Source organism: Schistocerca americana, chromosome 5, assembly GCF_021461395.2.
Source record: "Schistocerca americana isolate TAMUIC-IGC-003095 chromosome 5, iqSchAmer2.1, whole genome shotgun sequence".
NCBI lineage: Eukaryota > Metazoa > Arthropoda > Insecta > Orthoptera > Acrididae > Schistocerca > Schistocerca americana.
The window spans coordinates 520,131,673-520,146,403 of NC_060123.1; the positions used below are offsets into that span (position 1 = coordinate 520,131,673).

The following is a 14,731-nucleotide window of genomic DNA, read 5'->3' on the forward strand; positions in this document are numbered from 1 at the left end:
AGGTGGTGTTTCATTGTGTGACGTCTCGTGGGAGGTGACTCATAATTTGTCCGGTGTGCTTAGCAGACAACACATCACACTACACCGAGTCCAGAGCTGTCCGCATGACCTAGGTGCATTCTTCCCAGGGTGGAGGTCTGCTCGCAAAGTCTTGGTTTGCGAGAGTAGATCCGTCATGCCGTGTGAAAGTGGTAACTGTCCTACAATAATACTTGATACACTGTAAGCGTGACAAAAGTGAAAGTTGTAGGGTATACATTGTATTGCATCTGAAAGTCCGCAAATCCCTACGTCCTCGGACGCTCTAAGTACGTGGTAAACAGTTCGCTGTGATAAGGCTTTCCGGTATTTAAGCGATGGAGAAACATGGAGCGGTGCAGGAAACAAGAACAAAAAGCGGTCTCCATTTCCTGTGTTGTTAGGTCAGCTGTTAATTGTTGGAGGACTGCCCGGGAGGTTGGAAGCCGCGATAGCACACGCAGCTTCGCGGATGAAAAATTCGTAAATGAGCGAAACTATCAGCGGCGGAAGTCCCCCGCCAGTCATATAAATGCTACTAGAGGTAGGAGGCGTTTCCAGGTGGTGCGGTGCATTACGTTGTTGATAAGTGCCGGACTAGCGGGATCCAATCATGGGCCAGTACGCTGTTGGCGTGTGTCTACTCTTCACCTTCGCGACTGTCGTTGTGCTGTCGTCGCCCGAGTATAATGTAAATACTTATGTACAGTGATGGAAGTGACCCAGTTGCTTATGTAGGTGCGCTGTTGCTTTACTGATGGGACGAAAGAGATCAGCAGAGCTCTATGCAATCAACTCTCACAGTTTCAGTGTTATAGCTGTCGAAGCCTCAGAAGTTATTCCACTCGACGGGGATCCAAACGTTTTGTTTTGGTTTTGAAGTACAGGTAACAGTTGCCCGCTTCTCTGAACTCGTTCGCCATTATGATGCGAGAATCAACACTGTCATTAAGTTAGAGAGTATGACAATATTCTCGTTTCCAGGCGAAGCGACCCAGAATATTAAATGGAGACCTAATGAAATAAGGCTTACAATTTCGATAAGTCTGCATGTGAATATTTTTGATGTTTGTAGAATCATACGACATTACTCCTCATAAAATTATGGTTGCAATGAAGTAATGACAGTTCATGTACAGGGTTCATTCCATAAGTCATGGCAACTATGGTGTATCTTACGATAATGCGAGAACATAGAAATGTCACTATATGCTTTGAACCGGTAAGGCAGTGTGTATCTGAATGCCAACTAAGGTTCTAGTACAGGACCGAGCGAGGTGGCGCAGTGGTTAGACACTGGACTCGCATTCGGGAGGACGACGGTTCAATCCCGCGTCCGGCCATCCTGATTTAGGTTTTCCGTGATTTCCCTAAATCGCTCCAGGCAAATGCCGGGATGATTCCTTTCAAAGGGCACGGCCGAATTCCTTCCCCGTCCTTCCCTAATCCGATGAGACCGATGACCTCGCTGTCTGGTCTCCTTCCCCAAAAACAACCCAAGTACAGGAGGTCGAGGCGAAGGGTGAAACGGAACAAAGGCATTGGAACTCTGTGTAAATTTATTGTGCATGAGCAAAAATGGAAGAAAATGTCCTTCAGAGAAGTCTCCCAGTGGATCCAGACAGCACTGCCAGCGATGGGGAAGGCTTTGAATGCCACCGGCACTGCCGAGAATATGCGCCATCTGTCGTCGGAATGCCGTGAGGATATCCGCCCTGTTTGCAAAGCGCCTCCCACGTGGGTTTCTTCAGTTGTGGAATCAGATCGAAGTCGCACGGATTGGGGTGTGGTGAGGAGGCTGGGTGGGGGAGGATTGTCCACCCCTGCCGCTGCACACAATTCTTGATGACGTCAGTCGTGTGGGTTGTGGCGTTATTATGGAGATTGCATTATCCAGCAGTGCCGGAAGCTTTCGCCGTCACCCACCGCTGTTTGTAGTTCCGCATAACGCTGAGTAGCAGTTCTGCCGGCCAGAAAGGCAATTGTCACTTATAATTGCCATTCCACTCTGCTTACATCCACCTTGTGGCACAGCCAACCTCGCATTGACTATCTCTGGAGTTGGCACCGAGCCACCCTCGCATCCGGTCGCAGTCTGTCGGTTGATTTCGATATTACCTGCTACGGGCTTTCGAATGCGTTTACTGAAATTAGAGTGTACGAACGATATATTATAGTTACCACGACATATGGAATGACACTCGTAGCAGTTCACTGGAATGCCAAAAATCATCTAATACATAATCAAAGAACGTCTAAGTAGATGAATGATTAGTGTCACTGCAATCGGCATGGAAGGACCCGGGTTCGGTTCGCGGTACCTCCTTACATTTTTTTTTTGTGAGGTAGGCAGGCCTGGTACACGGTCTACTATGCCCTTGCGAGGCCGAATGAGGAGCTGCTTGAAGAAATAAGCAACGGCATCAGAATTCATCTACCGGCAATAACGGCTGGAGGTATTAGCGACATGCTGATCACATGTTGCACGATCATACAAGGTCAGTGACAAAAGTAATGAGACTGATTTTTTATTTACCAAAGTCTTTGTTTTTTCAAACAACAATATTGTCCCCTTGAAAATAGTACCCTTCGGCTGCTAGACACCGGCGGAGTTGATGTTCCCTGTCTTGGTAGCTGAGCTGAAAGGCCTCAATTGATAGTACCCTCAATAAGTCGGTCACATTCTTTTTTAGTGCTATCCAGAGCCCCAAAATGAGGTCATTTAAGACTTTTTCAATTCATGGAAAAGAAAGAAGTCATAAGGGCTCAGATGAGGTGAATAGTGGAGGCTGTACAACAACAGGAATGTCTTCTAGGGTCAAAAATTCTGTGATGGAAGTGGCCGTGTGACACGAGGCGTTGTCATGATGCGATATCCACTCATCTGCAATGTCCGGTCTCACTAGAGTCACCATTCCCCTGAGACTTTCAGGGACATCTTTAACACTTGGTTGACAGTTTGCCTGATCTCACCAGAGCACACATACGTTCGACGTTTTCGTCGGTTTTTGAAGATGAAGGTCTCCCTGAGCGACGTTAACCAACTTCTTCTTGGCCTTCCAAAAACGATTTGTGCCAGCGAAAAACTTGTACTCTAGATGAGAAATGTTCCTCATAGATCTGTCACTCACGCGGATTCCCCAAGTTTAACACAAAACGTGATTGCATAACCTTGCTCTAAATTCCGCTGTTCCATTTTCGTAACACCCAACAAAGACGTAACTCTCAAAAATCACATGATGGCTGTACGGAGCTGAAATTTGGACTGAGCATCTGTAAGGGATGAACACAACGGTCTACACAAGTGGACCAAAGCAAAATTACCAGATTGCTTGCAGTGCTGACAGTCTCACTACTCTTCACACACACCTTGCAGATCGCTGCTCGTACTGCTTTGTCGGCTGCAATCCGGCCAGTCGGAACAGACGTAAGACATAACCCGTGAGTGGAGTTTACAAATTTTTGCATCACATTATAAATGAATGGGAGAGCTGCTCTCTACAAATAATGCTGGAAATGGACTCCGTTGAAGTCAGTGGTCTCTTTTCACTTACGTTGGTCAAAAATTACTGGGCACTCTCTGTTGTTCTTTCAAAGATGCCATCCATGTATTTGATGGCTTGTAACATCTTGTTTTATTTCTGTTGTGCTCTATATTCTTAAACGTCGATCTTGATCGCACACTACGGCACAGTTGACAATGACGAGTTTCAGTTTACTGTCACTATCGAATCATTAGGATTATTTTTATACAGTTATCAATATCACATAATTTGGACAAACAAGCAAATGAGCGAGGGATTTACGGTATTTAAGTGATGAAGCAGCACTGACTAGTGCAATAGGCAAGAACTAAAACACTCTCCATTTCAAGATCACTTCCTCATGTACTCCTAAAGATCTGATAGTGACAGTAAGTCGAAACAGGTTATTGTGAATTCGTGAATAAAGTGCCAAACGTGATCGCGGACAGCTTTGTAAGCTCTATGTCTTTAATTGCCATTATGCTATAGTTTACCATAAATATACTTAATATGTTACTGTCGGTATCAATAGATAATGTTAGAAACGTATAAAGATCTACCTATCGGGAAATCAACTTTATTTATCCCCTTTTGACTTCTAAACGATGTTCTGGGGCATCCCAAAGATCTGCGATAGTTTAAAATTGGTGCATCGAGAAGTGTAGTTCAATAATTGTACATGATGTCTTGTATCGACGATGATACCATTGTTTTCTTATAGTCAGCGGTTTCTTTATTCGCGTCAGAAGCATGAGTACAAATAAGCACAGAAGGAAAGTAGTAAATATATAAAACAAGTAACTTGAAGGAAATAAGTCTGGCTTGATGTAAGTGGAAGATAACACGCTGGATGTCCAAAAGCAGGCAACTTCAAGAAGATTTGGGGCTGCCTGAAGTAGGTCTTCCTTGGTGCTGGCAGCAAAGCAAGTTTTCTGTGGTTTGCCATTCTCTGCGGTCGCAGTTGATAGAGACGACTGGAATTTCCCCTTTTTGGAGGCTATGACCCGACCTTCCAATTCCAGAGTAAAGGCGAATGGGAGAACTCCATCGAATCCATTTCTCTTGGTAATCAGGAAGGAGATTTCCAGATGGCTGGGCCGAAGTGGATCGTTTCCAGCTTTCCATATTTCTATTATTGCTTTGGATTGGGTCGTTTCTAGTTTTCATGGAGATTTTTCCCTGAGTTCAATCTCTGGACGGTTAATTCATAATCATGGAATGGATGGCTGGTCTTTGACCGGGTTTTGTCTCTCCCCACTGGTAGCTGCCTCACGATGCATGTCTGTTGGAGCAGTACCTGCCATATGATGTACTTGCGCAAGTGGTGTCGGCTATGACATCCAGTGATAAGGATGCACGCTTCATTTGTTGCCTGTCGACTTCTTTGGCGTAGTTTTACCTACAAGACACATGCCTTAGAGACGTAGATTTATAATGTTGTTGTTATTAGAGTTTGTGACTGGGGATATTATTTCTGACTTCCACTTTCAAACTTGTGTTATGGAAGAGTGACACTCTTTGGATCTGGTGCAGCAGCCAGTTGTTTACTTACCCTGAGACGCTGCACTTACTATTTGTCTGTCTGTGTTCAAGATGAAAGCACACAGTTGAGTTTTAAGTGGGTTTGGGCAGTAGACACTCAATATCATCAAAGCATCCGTCTTCTTCAAAGAGTTAGCCTGAGTTGTCAGTGCCATATCATTCACATAAAGGAAACTACAGGTGTGCTATGACAGTGGCTGATAATTTGTATAGACGTTAAAAAGAGCGGGGGCCAATACGGTTCTTATTTTTGAGCCACCGTCAACATCAGTCGTGCAAGTCGAAACCTGAAAAACCAGCCCAAGCCCATCACAACATGTATACCAAATTCATTTCCGGAAACAGCAAAGAAAGATAAACTAAGAAACGGTGATGCCATTAGAGAGGCATGCGAAAGCTAAACACATAACTATTTGATAAGCGTCTCATGCACTGTAGGTAATCTCTATGTGGAAATTTCTCACTCCCCAGAGATCAATCACACCTTGTTTGCACAGCGCTAAACGTCATCGCCAATCTATTTTTGTGATAAAATTTGCTTTTATTTCATTTTATTGTGGTTTGGTGTACGTACCACTCAACTTGCTCCATATTTCATCAGTAGTACATGTGATGATGGAAACAAATTTACTTAAGCACATGTGGAGCATACAGTTCCTGATATTTCTTTAAGCTATCAATATTTCGACTAGTTTCGTTTCGCTCTCCATTTTTTTCCTGTTTTGTGGTAATGTTTCCACATCTACATATCTTATACATCAGCACTGTCTAGTCTTCCTTTTCCTATACTGATATCCCCGCTGCTATTCCTTACAGTGCTAAGGTAACTATTCCCAGAAGCCATAGCAGAAGCCCCCACAACCAGTCCCTTCTTTTGGTAAGGGTTACCAATTGACTTATTATCTCGTCTGTTCTTTTCAGTACTTCTACATTTTGTACGTTGGCTGTCTACTTAACTTTGAACATTCTTCGTTTTCACCACATATCAAATGTTTCCCCTTACTTCTTCTCGTGATTTCCGCTGTTCCAAGTTTCAGTCTCATACGATGCTGTGCTCCGAATGTACTTCCAGGATCTTCTTCCCCAGTGTCGTATTAATCAATATATTAAATTAAAAGGAAAGTCAGTGTTGGCCGTAATATTGATGTTTTATGGCATCAATATTGCGGCCAACGCTGACTTTCAAAATGGCTCTGAGCACTATGGGACTCAACTGCTGAGGTCATTAGTCCCCTAGAACTTAGAACTAGTTAAACCTAACTAACCTAAGGACATCACAAACATCCATGCCCTAGGCAGGATTCGAACCTGCGACCGTAGCGGTCTTGCGGTTCCAGACTGCAGCGCCTTTAACCGCACGGCCACTTCGGCCGGCACGCTGACTTTCCTTTTAATTTAACATATATGGTCGTTGTGCACACAGCACTCCATGCAGTCGCCAATCAATAAAATCAATATATGATAGCAGTAGAGTTCATTTATTTAAAAAAGGTTTCTTCGCATGTACTAATTTACTTCTAATACCTTTCTTGTTTCGGTCATTCTGTGTAGTTTTACTTCCTGATTAGGAGAATTCTTTCACATCTTGCAACCTTGTGTCGCTCGCAGGTTTGATTGTGAGAATGTCCTATTTCTCCTTACAACCACTCTTCGTATTTGCTTTGCTTGTTCTTTAGTCATATTTTCTGCTGAGTATGCCGTTCATTGCTTTCAACGGGGCTTCCTTCCATATGGCCAAATGCCTATGTGGGATATGAAAATCAGTATTAGTATACACTGATTGACAGAAAACGTGAAGCACCAGAAGGGGAAGAGGAAAGGAAGTGACACTATGTGGTGTTATTTCCATTATTACAACATCGATTCAAATTTACGAAGGACTTGGCTTTATGAGTCCACTTACCAGTATGACGTTGCACTCCCTTTTGGCCTGGATGCGTGCACTGACTGGATGGGGAAGGTGCCGCAAAGCCGTCGTATCCTCTCCTGAGGAGCTAGTTGGCACCTGTTGTAACTTGTCTTCGATATCCTGGATACTGGTACTGGGACAGAGTTGATGCCCGAGCTGGTCCCACATGTTCTATCGGGAATAGATCTAGGGATCTTGATGATCACAACATCGCTCACACAGTTCATAGAGACACGTGCCATGTGTGGACAAGTATTGTCCTGTCGAAGAACGGCACTTACTGTTACATGAGAGGTTACACATGAGGACATAGGGTGCACCATTGTGCCGTCAGAGTTGCCCCAATCTCTACCAGCCATCACCTGAAGTCTTACCTCATGGATCCCCACAGTATACCGCCAGGAATAACAGCGATGGCTCTCTCCAGAACATTGGAGGAGTGGGACCTCTCTCCCTGGCCGCCGCCATATCCGCCGACGATGGTCATCTGGGTAGTAAATAACTGCGATTCATCGATGTATGCAATGCGGCCTCATTCATCAATAGCCCACACTTCCCGACCACCGCGCCATTCGAAACGCAGTCGTTTGTGTTGTGGTGTTAACGGCAGCCTATGCATGTGACGGTAATTCACTAGTCTGGATGTGCCAGTCTTCGACCAGTGGCGCGAAATGACACAGAACGCTCTCGGATGGCAGGTGCAGATGCGAAGGGGCTACGATGTGCTCAATACGGCTATCTTCCTTTGTGGTGTTCACACATGACCGATAGGGACTTTGACGACGACTGTGCCTGCCCTCACGCTCCCCATCCAGTCCACTAAAGGACCAGTGCTGCTTACAAATGCCTCAAAAAATCTGGGTATCGCAAGATCGAAAAAGCCAGCCAAATGGAGAATCACAATGAGGCCATTTTCAAACTTTGTCAGTTGCTGTTAACGCTGTCTCACACGAGTACGAAGCATCTCTGTACCATCGACTGCGATCACTCAACTACTGAAGCTGCTCCCCCCATGCCTCTTATTCTCGAACCAGGCCTTGTAAGAACTCTACACACATTGACCTTCTGTATGCTTCACTTTTTTGTCAGGTAGTTTATGTTCCTCTTGCAGTTTTATTCCTCTCCACGAAGTTTCATACACTGCCTCCATTGCTTCGTTTGCGTACTAGTACGCTACAATCATTGTCTAGTATCCTTCTTTACACAAACTTGTCTTTCTGATATTCTCTCTGTGTTCTGTGGATCTTGTACATTATCTGATCAGAAGTATCCGGAAGTGACTTCTAGATGTGAGACGAGGTGGCCCTGCCAGTATAAAAGGAGACAAGGAGCATTGGGGTGCCAGTAGAGAAGCGGTAACAGCAGAATTGGCTGGTTGGGAGAGCTCAGTGACTCCAAACGTCGACTAGTCATTGGATGTCTCGTGAATAACAAATGCATCAGGAACATTTTAACCCTTCTAGAGTTGTCCAAATCGACTGTTCATATAACTGAGAAGAAAAACGTGAAGGAACACCCACAGCTAAATCAATACCAGGCAGGCCTTGTGTACTGACAAACAGCGACCATCGACCATTGCAGAGAATGGTTGTAAAAAAGCCTGTGGAACCAACTGGAGGACTCACTCATGAGTTCCAAAGTGGTGCCAAGCGTCCAGCTAGTTCAGTAATTGTGGATAAGAAGTTAGAAAGAATTGGGTAAATTGTACAGCAGTTCATCATAAGCCACACACTTCTGTTCTGAATGACTGGAAAAAGGGATGTGGAGTGATCAATCACGCTATACCCTATGTGGGCTTGGGTTTGACGAATGTTGAGAACTTTACATACCACCAAGTGTACTGCCAACAGGGAAGTATGTTACGCTAAGGAAGTTTCTTTCGTGGTTGGACCGTGGTCTCCCTATTGCCCTTAAGAAAACAGTAAATGCGGGAGGATAAGAACACATTTTACAGTATTGTGTACTGCGCACAGTAGAGGGACAGTTTGGAAACCATGACTGTTTCTAGCAGCATGACAATGCATTACATCTTACGCAGCAACTGTAGACCGTGGTCTAGGGGCAGTAACATTCCTGATATGGTCTGGCCTGCCTAGAGTGTAGATCTGAACCCAATGGAACAGCTTTGGGATGAGTCAGAAAATCGACTTCGCTCTAGACCCCAGCGTCCAGCATCACGATCTTCTCTGTTTTCGGCTCATGAGGAAGACAGACATTCAAAAGTCTCTTTAAATGTGTCCCCCGTAGTGTTCAAGTCATCATAAAAGCAATGGGTGGACGTAACCCAAATTAGTGTATTAAGTGTCCTGATATTTTTTATCAGATAGTGTAGATAATTTGTATATCTATGCCTTAACCCAATCTTCTCATTGCACACATCTTGTTCCTCATTATACTGACGAAGTAATTTTCTAGGTGAACATATGCTACTATAATACAATTTTTTAAACATCTGTCTTCTATTATTAAGAGCAATTGCTTCTCTGGTATCTTTCCCCTTCTTGAAACCGAACCGATTGTCTTCCTGTATGATTGGCGATAGGGCGCTGATAGCTGCATTGGAACTCGAATTCGAAACTTGTCATAGGGGGGGGCACATTACTATTGGATCTGGGATTGGTCCCCAACCAGCTCACAGTTTTAATCTAGTAGCAAGTTTCAAACCAGCGCACACTCCTCTGCTGATTGAGAGATTCATTCTCGATGTCATAATAATACTCATGAAAAGTATCTACCTGGTATCAGACCGATCATAAAAACATTGCTCTAGCGTTTCTGCCCCTGAGCTGCAACGAATGTCCGCTGATAAATCTGTCGAGAATCCCTTACATGTAGTTCATACAGTGTGCATAATAGCTGAGGTTTCTGTGTTAATGAAGTCAATTTGAAAATGACATGACTCGTCAATCTGTGCCACTTTTATCAAAAGTTTCTTTGTTGAAACTTTGCAAGTGCTCACGAACACCGTTAACAAGGTGCAGAAATGAATCCGAAACGAAACCACTGTTGCTTCACTAACACAGTGAATAAGAATCGTTCGTTAACCATAGATAAATGCATTATTAATCACAGATTATAGTCCTATTTCTTACAGGACATCTTGCTTTGACATCTGGAACTGTCTTGGAAAAGTCAGAAGCTTCGCATATATGCAGAGAGGTACACTCGATTCATAAAATTTTTTCTAAAGGTACACATCGTACTGAAATATCACACGTAAACATGTCTGTATCAGATATATGCTATTTAATAATACTATCAGTTTTCAGCTAGAAGGAGTTCTTACAATAAACACTCACTTTTCCACTGACAACACCAGTTTTTCAATGGAAAATTCGGTTCTGCGGCCGAGATACTGTTTTTGCCTGAAACGATTTTTCGATTCGCAATAGATGGAAATCTGGATTCAGTAGCTACACAGTTAGTAATTTCCATTTTTCATTCCTGAATATGATCTGTGACAAAATGAATATAGCTATTACTAAAGCATTTTTCCAACTTACAATACTCTGAATCCTACGATTTCTTAGAGAGAAAGAGCTTCAGAAATTGAGCAAGACAATAACGCTTAGGTCCAATTCTGCCCCTTATGCAAGCAGTTATTCGGCTTGACATTGATTGACAGAGTTGTTAGCTGTCCTGATGAGGGATACCGTGCCAAACTCTGCCCGGCCGGCACGGTAGATAGTCAAAGTCCCGAGATGGTTGGAGAGCCCTGCCCATAATGCTCCCAAAGCTCCTTCAGTCTTGTGCACGCAAGAGCAGGGTGTCAGTTTGAATACTGGGCAAAGTGCCCTTTCTTCTTCTCATCTCAATATAAAGTAAGACAACTGGGAACCCCCTTACGACGGCATGTGACCAGCATGTACCTTGGACAATAGCGAAGGCTGGAAAATGGAAGCCACCAATTCACTGTACCAATACGACGACAGATAACGATGTACCCAACCGCGTGTGTTAAAAATGCGGAAAACCCATCCCCTCCTTTTCTCTCTGAGTTTCGTTATTTGTGCTCTGTGTATCAGAGTGAGACGAAGGACCATCGGCAGCGAAGTTATCGTACTTAGCAAATGGCAGCAGATATTACCATAAACTACCAGGTATTACAGTGACTGTGTGACTGAACTCTATAAAATAATGACACCATGATATTTACTGCAAGCACCCTATTTAAAATACAAAACGGACGTCTACTAACATCTATTACTTCCACGCAAATGGAACATGTTGAGTCTTAATGTACTCTCCACCACAACCGTAAGGTGGTATGTGTATGCTGTGGTACAGTCCCCCAATATACACTCCTGGAAATTGAAATAAGAACACCGTGAATTCATTGTCCCAGGAAGGGGAAACTTTATTGACACATTCCTGGGGTCAGATACATCACATGATCACACTGACAGAACCACAGGCACATAGACACAGGCAACAGAGCATCCACAATGTCGGCACTAGTACAGTGTATATCCACCTTTCGCAGCTATGCAGGCTGCTATTCTCCCATGGAGACGATCGTAGAGATGCTGGATGTAGTCCTGTGGAACGGCTTGCCATGCCATTTCCACTTGGCGCCTCAGTTGGACCAGCGTTCGTGCTGGACGTGCAGACCGCGTGAGACGACGCTTCATCCAGTCCCAAACATGCTCAATGGGGGACAGATCCGGAGATCTTGCTGGCCAGGGTAGTTGACTTACACCTTCTAGAGCACGTTGGGTGGCACGGGATACATGCGGACGTGCATTGTCCTGTTGGAACAGCAAGTTCCCTTGCCGGTCTAGGAATGGTAGAACGATGGGTTCGATGACGGTTTGGATGTACCGTGCACTATTCAGTGTCCCCTCGACGATCACCAGTGGTGTACGGCCAGTGTAGGAGATCGCTCCCCACACCATGATGCCGGGTGTTGGCCCTGTGTGCCTCGATCGTATGCAGTCCTGATTGTGGCGCTCACCTGCACGGCGCCAAACACGCATACGACCATCATTGGCACCAAGGCAGAAGCGACTCTAATCGCTGAAGACGACACGTCTCCATTCGTCCCTCCATCCACGCCTGTCGCGACACCACTGGAGGCGAGCTGCACGATGTTGGGGCGTGAGCGGAAGACGGCCTAACGGTGTGCGGGACCGTAGCCCAGCTTCATGGAGACGGTTGCGAATGGTCCTCGCCGATACCCCAGGAGCAACAGCGTCCCTAATTTGCTGGGAAGTGGCGGTGCGGTCCCCTACGGCACTGCGTAGGATCCTACGGTCTTGGCGTGCATCCGTGCGTCGCTGCGGTCCGGTCCCAGGTCGACGGGCACGTGCACCTTCCGCCGACCACTGGCGACAACATCGATGTACTGTGGAGACCTCACGCCCCACGTGTTGAGCAATTCGGCGGTACGTCCACCCGGCCTCCCGCATGCCCACTATACGCCCTCACTCAAAGTCCGTCAACTGCACATACGGTTCACGTCCACGCTGTCGCGGCATGCTACCAGTGTTAAAGACTGCGATGGAGCTCCGTATGCCACGGCAAACTGGCTGACACTGACGGCGGCGGTGCACAAATGCTGCGCAGCTAGCGCCATTCGACGGCCAACACCGCGGTTCCTGGTGTGTCCGCTGTGCCGTGCGTGTGATCATTGCTTGTACAGCCCTCTCGCAGTGTCCGGAGCAAGTATGGTGGGTCTGACACACCGGTGTCAATGTGTTCTTTTTTCCATTTCCAGGAGTGTATGTACTGGGATCGTCTGTTGTATTTCGGATGCCGTTCAAGTTCCTAATCAAGATAGGTGTAGATAAGAAAGGAGGTGGGTTTTCGCTGTGTCCATGTGGAAGGGTTGGGATATGTTTTACACTAGTGGGAGATTGGTATCATGTATTTTTTATACGAAGCATAGCATAATTAAAGTTTTCTTTGATCGTGTCGCTGGAGAACTGTAAATCAACTTCGGCCTTCATTCTCGCCATTAAAAACTGTTGTTATAGAGGTTTACGGCAGAAGCGTACGTGTAATTCTCTTCGTGACCATGGATGACCTACCAAAAAGTTGAATGCGGCCAGAAAGACGCCGCTGTTCGTAATACGCAAGGCTCCTCTCACACACACTATAATCTCTTCGGCAGCGGTAAGCAGAGGCCGGGTAGAAAATATCACCCCTCTGAGGGCAACTGCCTCAGTTAAAAAAGACGACAAACGCCTTCTCTCTCTCTCTCTCTCTCTCCAGACCAATAGGAACGCATTAATTGTTGGGAAACACCTCCCCTTTTCTCTTTATTTCTAGAACCTCGTCATTTGTGCTCTGTACACCGTAGTGAGAGGAATCAGAAAATGGTGGCGTAAATGAGAAAGTAATACACTTTAAAAATACAGTATGTAACTGAATAACTATAATTTCTATAATTTAAAGACGCCAGGACATTTACTGCAAGCAATCCCTCGTCCTATAGCTATTTGCTATGTTACAGATTACTTCCAAATACTCACGCTTCCATTGTAAGGTACAGGTTGACAATTATCGAACAATATGAAAAAAAAGTAAATTAGTTACAAACTACGGTGTGCACACACATTATTCAACATGTAATCGTCTATCTATATCTATCTATATCCGAATCCCGCTCCAGCTACTGCCGGGTCTGGCTGCTGACGAGTCCTCTCCATTTGGCTCGGTCCTCCCACCACTTTTCTTCCTTCACTTGCTGCCAGGTCACACCTCTCCTTTCAACAGATATTCTCACTCCCATTTTCCACCGTGTTCTTGGGCGCCCTCTAGGTCTTTTCCCATCCATCTTTAGTTCTTCCATGATTTTGGGGTGTTTCTACCCTTGCATCCTCTTAACATGCCCATACCATCTTAATCTCTTTCTTTCAATTTCTTCTCTCATACTTTTTTGTTTGAGGTCCTTTCTACTCTCTACATTCCTTACTCTGTCCATTCTTGTTTTTCCCTTAACTGCTCTGAGAAATTTCATTTCCCCTGCTTGCAGTCTGCTCCAGTCCCTTTCTGTCATTGTCCATGTTTCTGCACCATAGGTGACAATAGGGATGTAATAATTCTTATACATTCATTGTTCCAAATCAGATGTTTTATTGTTTGGTAGAAATTGCCTACCTTCTGTAACCTCCTATTAATTTCGTTAGTTATTCTTCCATCCCTAGATATTTCACTCCCTAAATAAGTGAAACTTTCTACCACTTTGAGGGGTTCTCCATTCCAGGTAACATTTCCGTTGATTCCTTTCTCCCTTCCAAATACCGTTACTTCACTCTTATCTTTATTTATTTTTAATCCATACCTTTTCATTATTTCCTTCCATGCATCAAGCTGTAACTGCACATCTACCTCTTTATCACCCCATATTACCATATCATCTGCAAAAATCATCTTTTCGTCTTTTTCTTTTACTATATCTTTAACTGCCCTATTCATTCCCTCCATCACAACATTAAAAAGCGCGGGAGATAGAATACTTCCTTGCTTAAGTCCTTGTCTTATTTCGAAGTATTCAGAGTTCCACAATGGTGTTCTTATTCTACAATTGTGGCCTCTGTACATTGTCTTTATAACATTAATGTATCCATCTTCTATATCTATCTTCTTCAGTTCTTCCCAGAGTCTTTCCCTGTCAACTGAGTCATATGCCTTTTCTATGTCTATAAAAACCATTATCACCCTTTTGTTATACTCCCAACTTTTTTCCATCAGTTGAAGGATAGAAAATATCAGGTCGATCGTGCTCCTTCCTTTC

The 14,731-nt window shown here is 44.6% G+C and overlaps 1 protein-coding gene across 1 annotated transcript in view; it reads left to right on the forward strand.

Moving 5' to 3' along the window:
- Positions 1-580: 580 nt before the first annotated feature.
- LOC124615905 overlaps positions 581-14,731 on the forward strand; it is a 173,721-nt gene continuing 159,570 nt past the window's right edge. Inside the window, exon 1 of the mRNA XM_047144081.1 lies at positions 581-709. Coding sequence (XP_047000037.1) covers positions 632-709 — 78 coding nt within the window. The 5' untranslated portion in view covers positions 581-631. The remainder of the gene's footprint in view (positions 710-14,731) is intronic.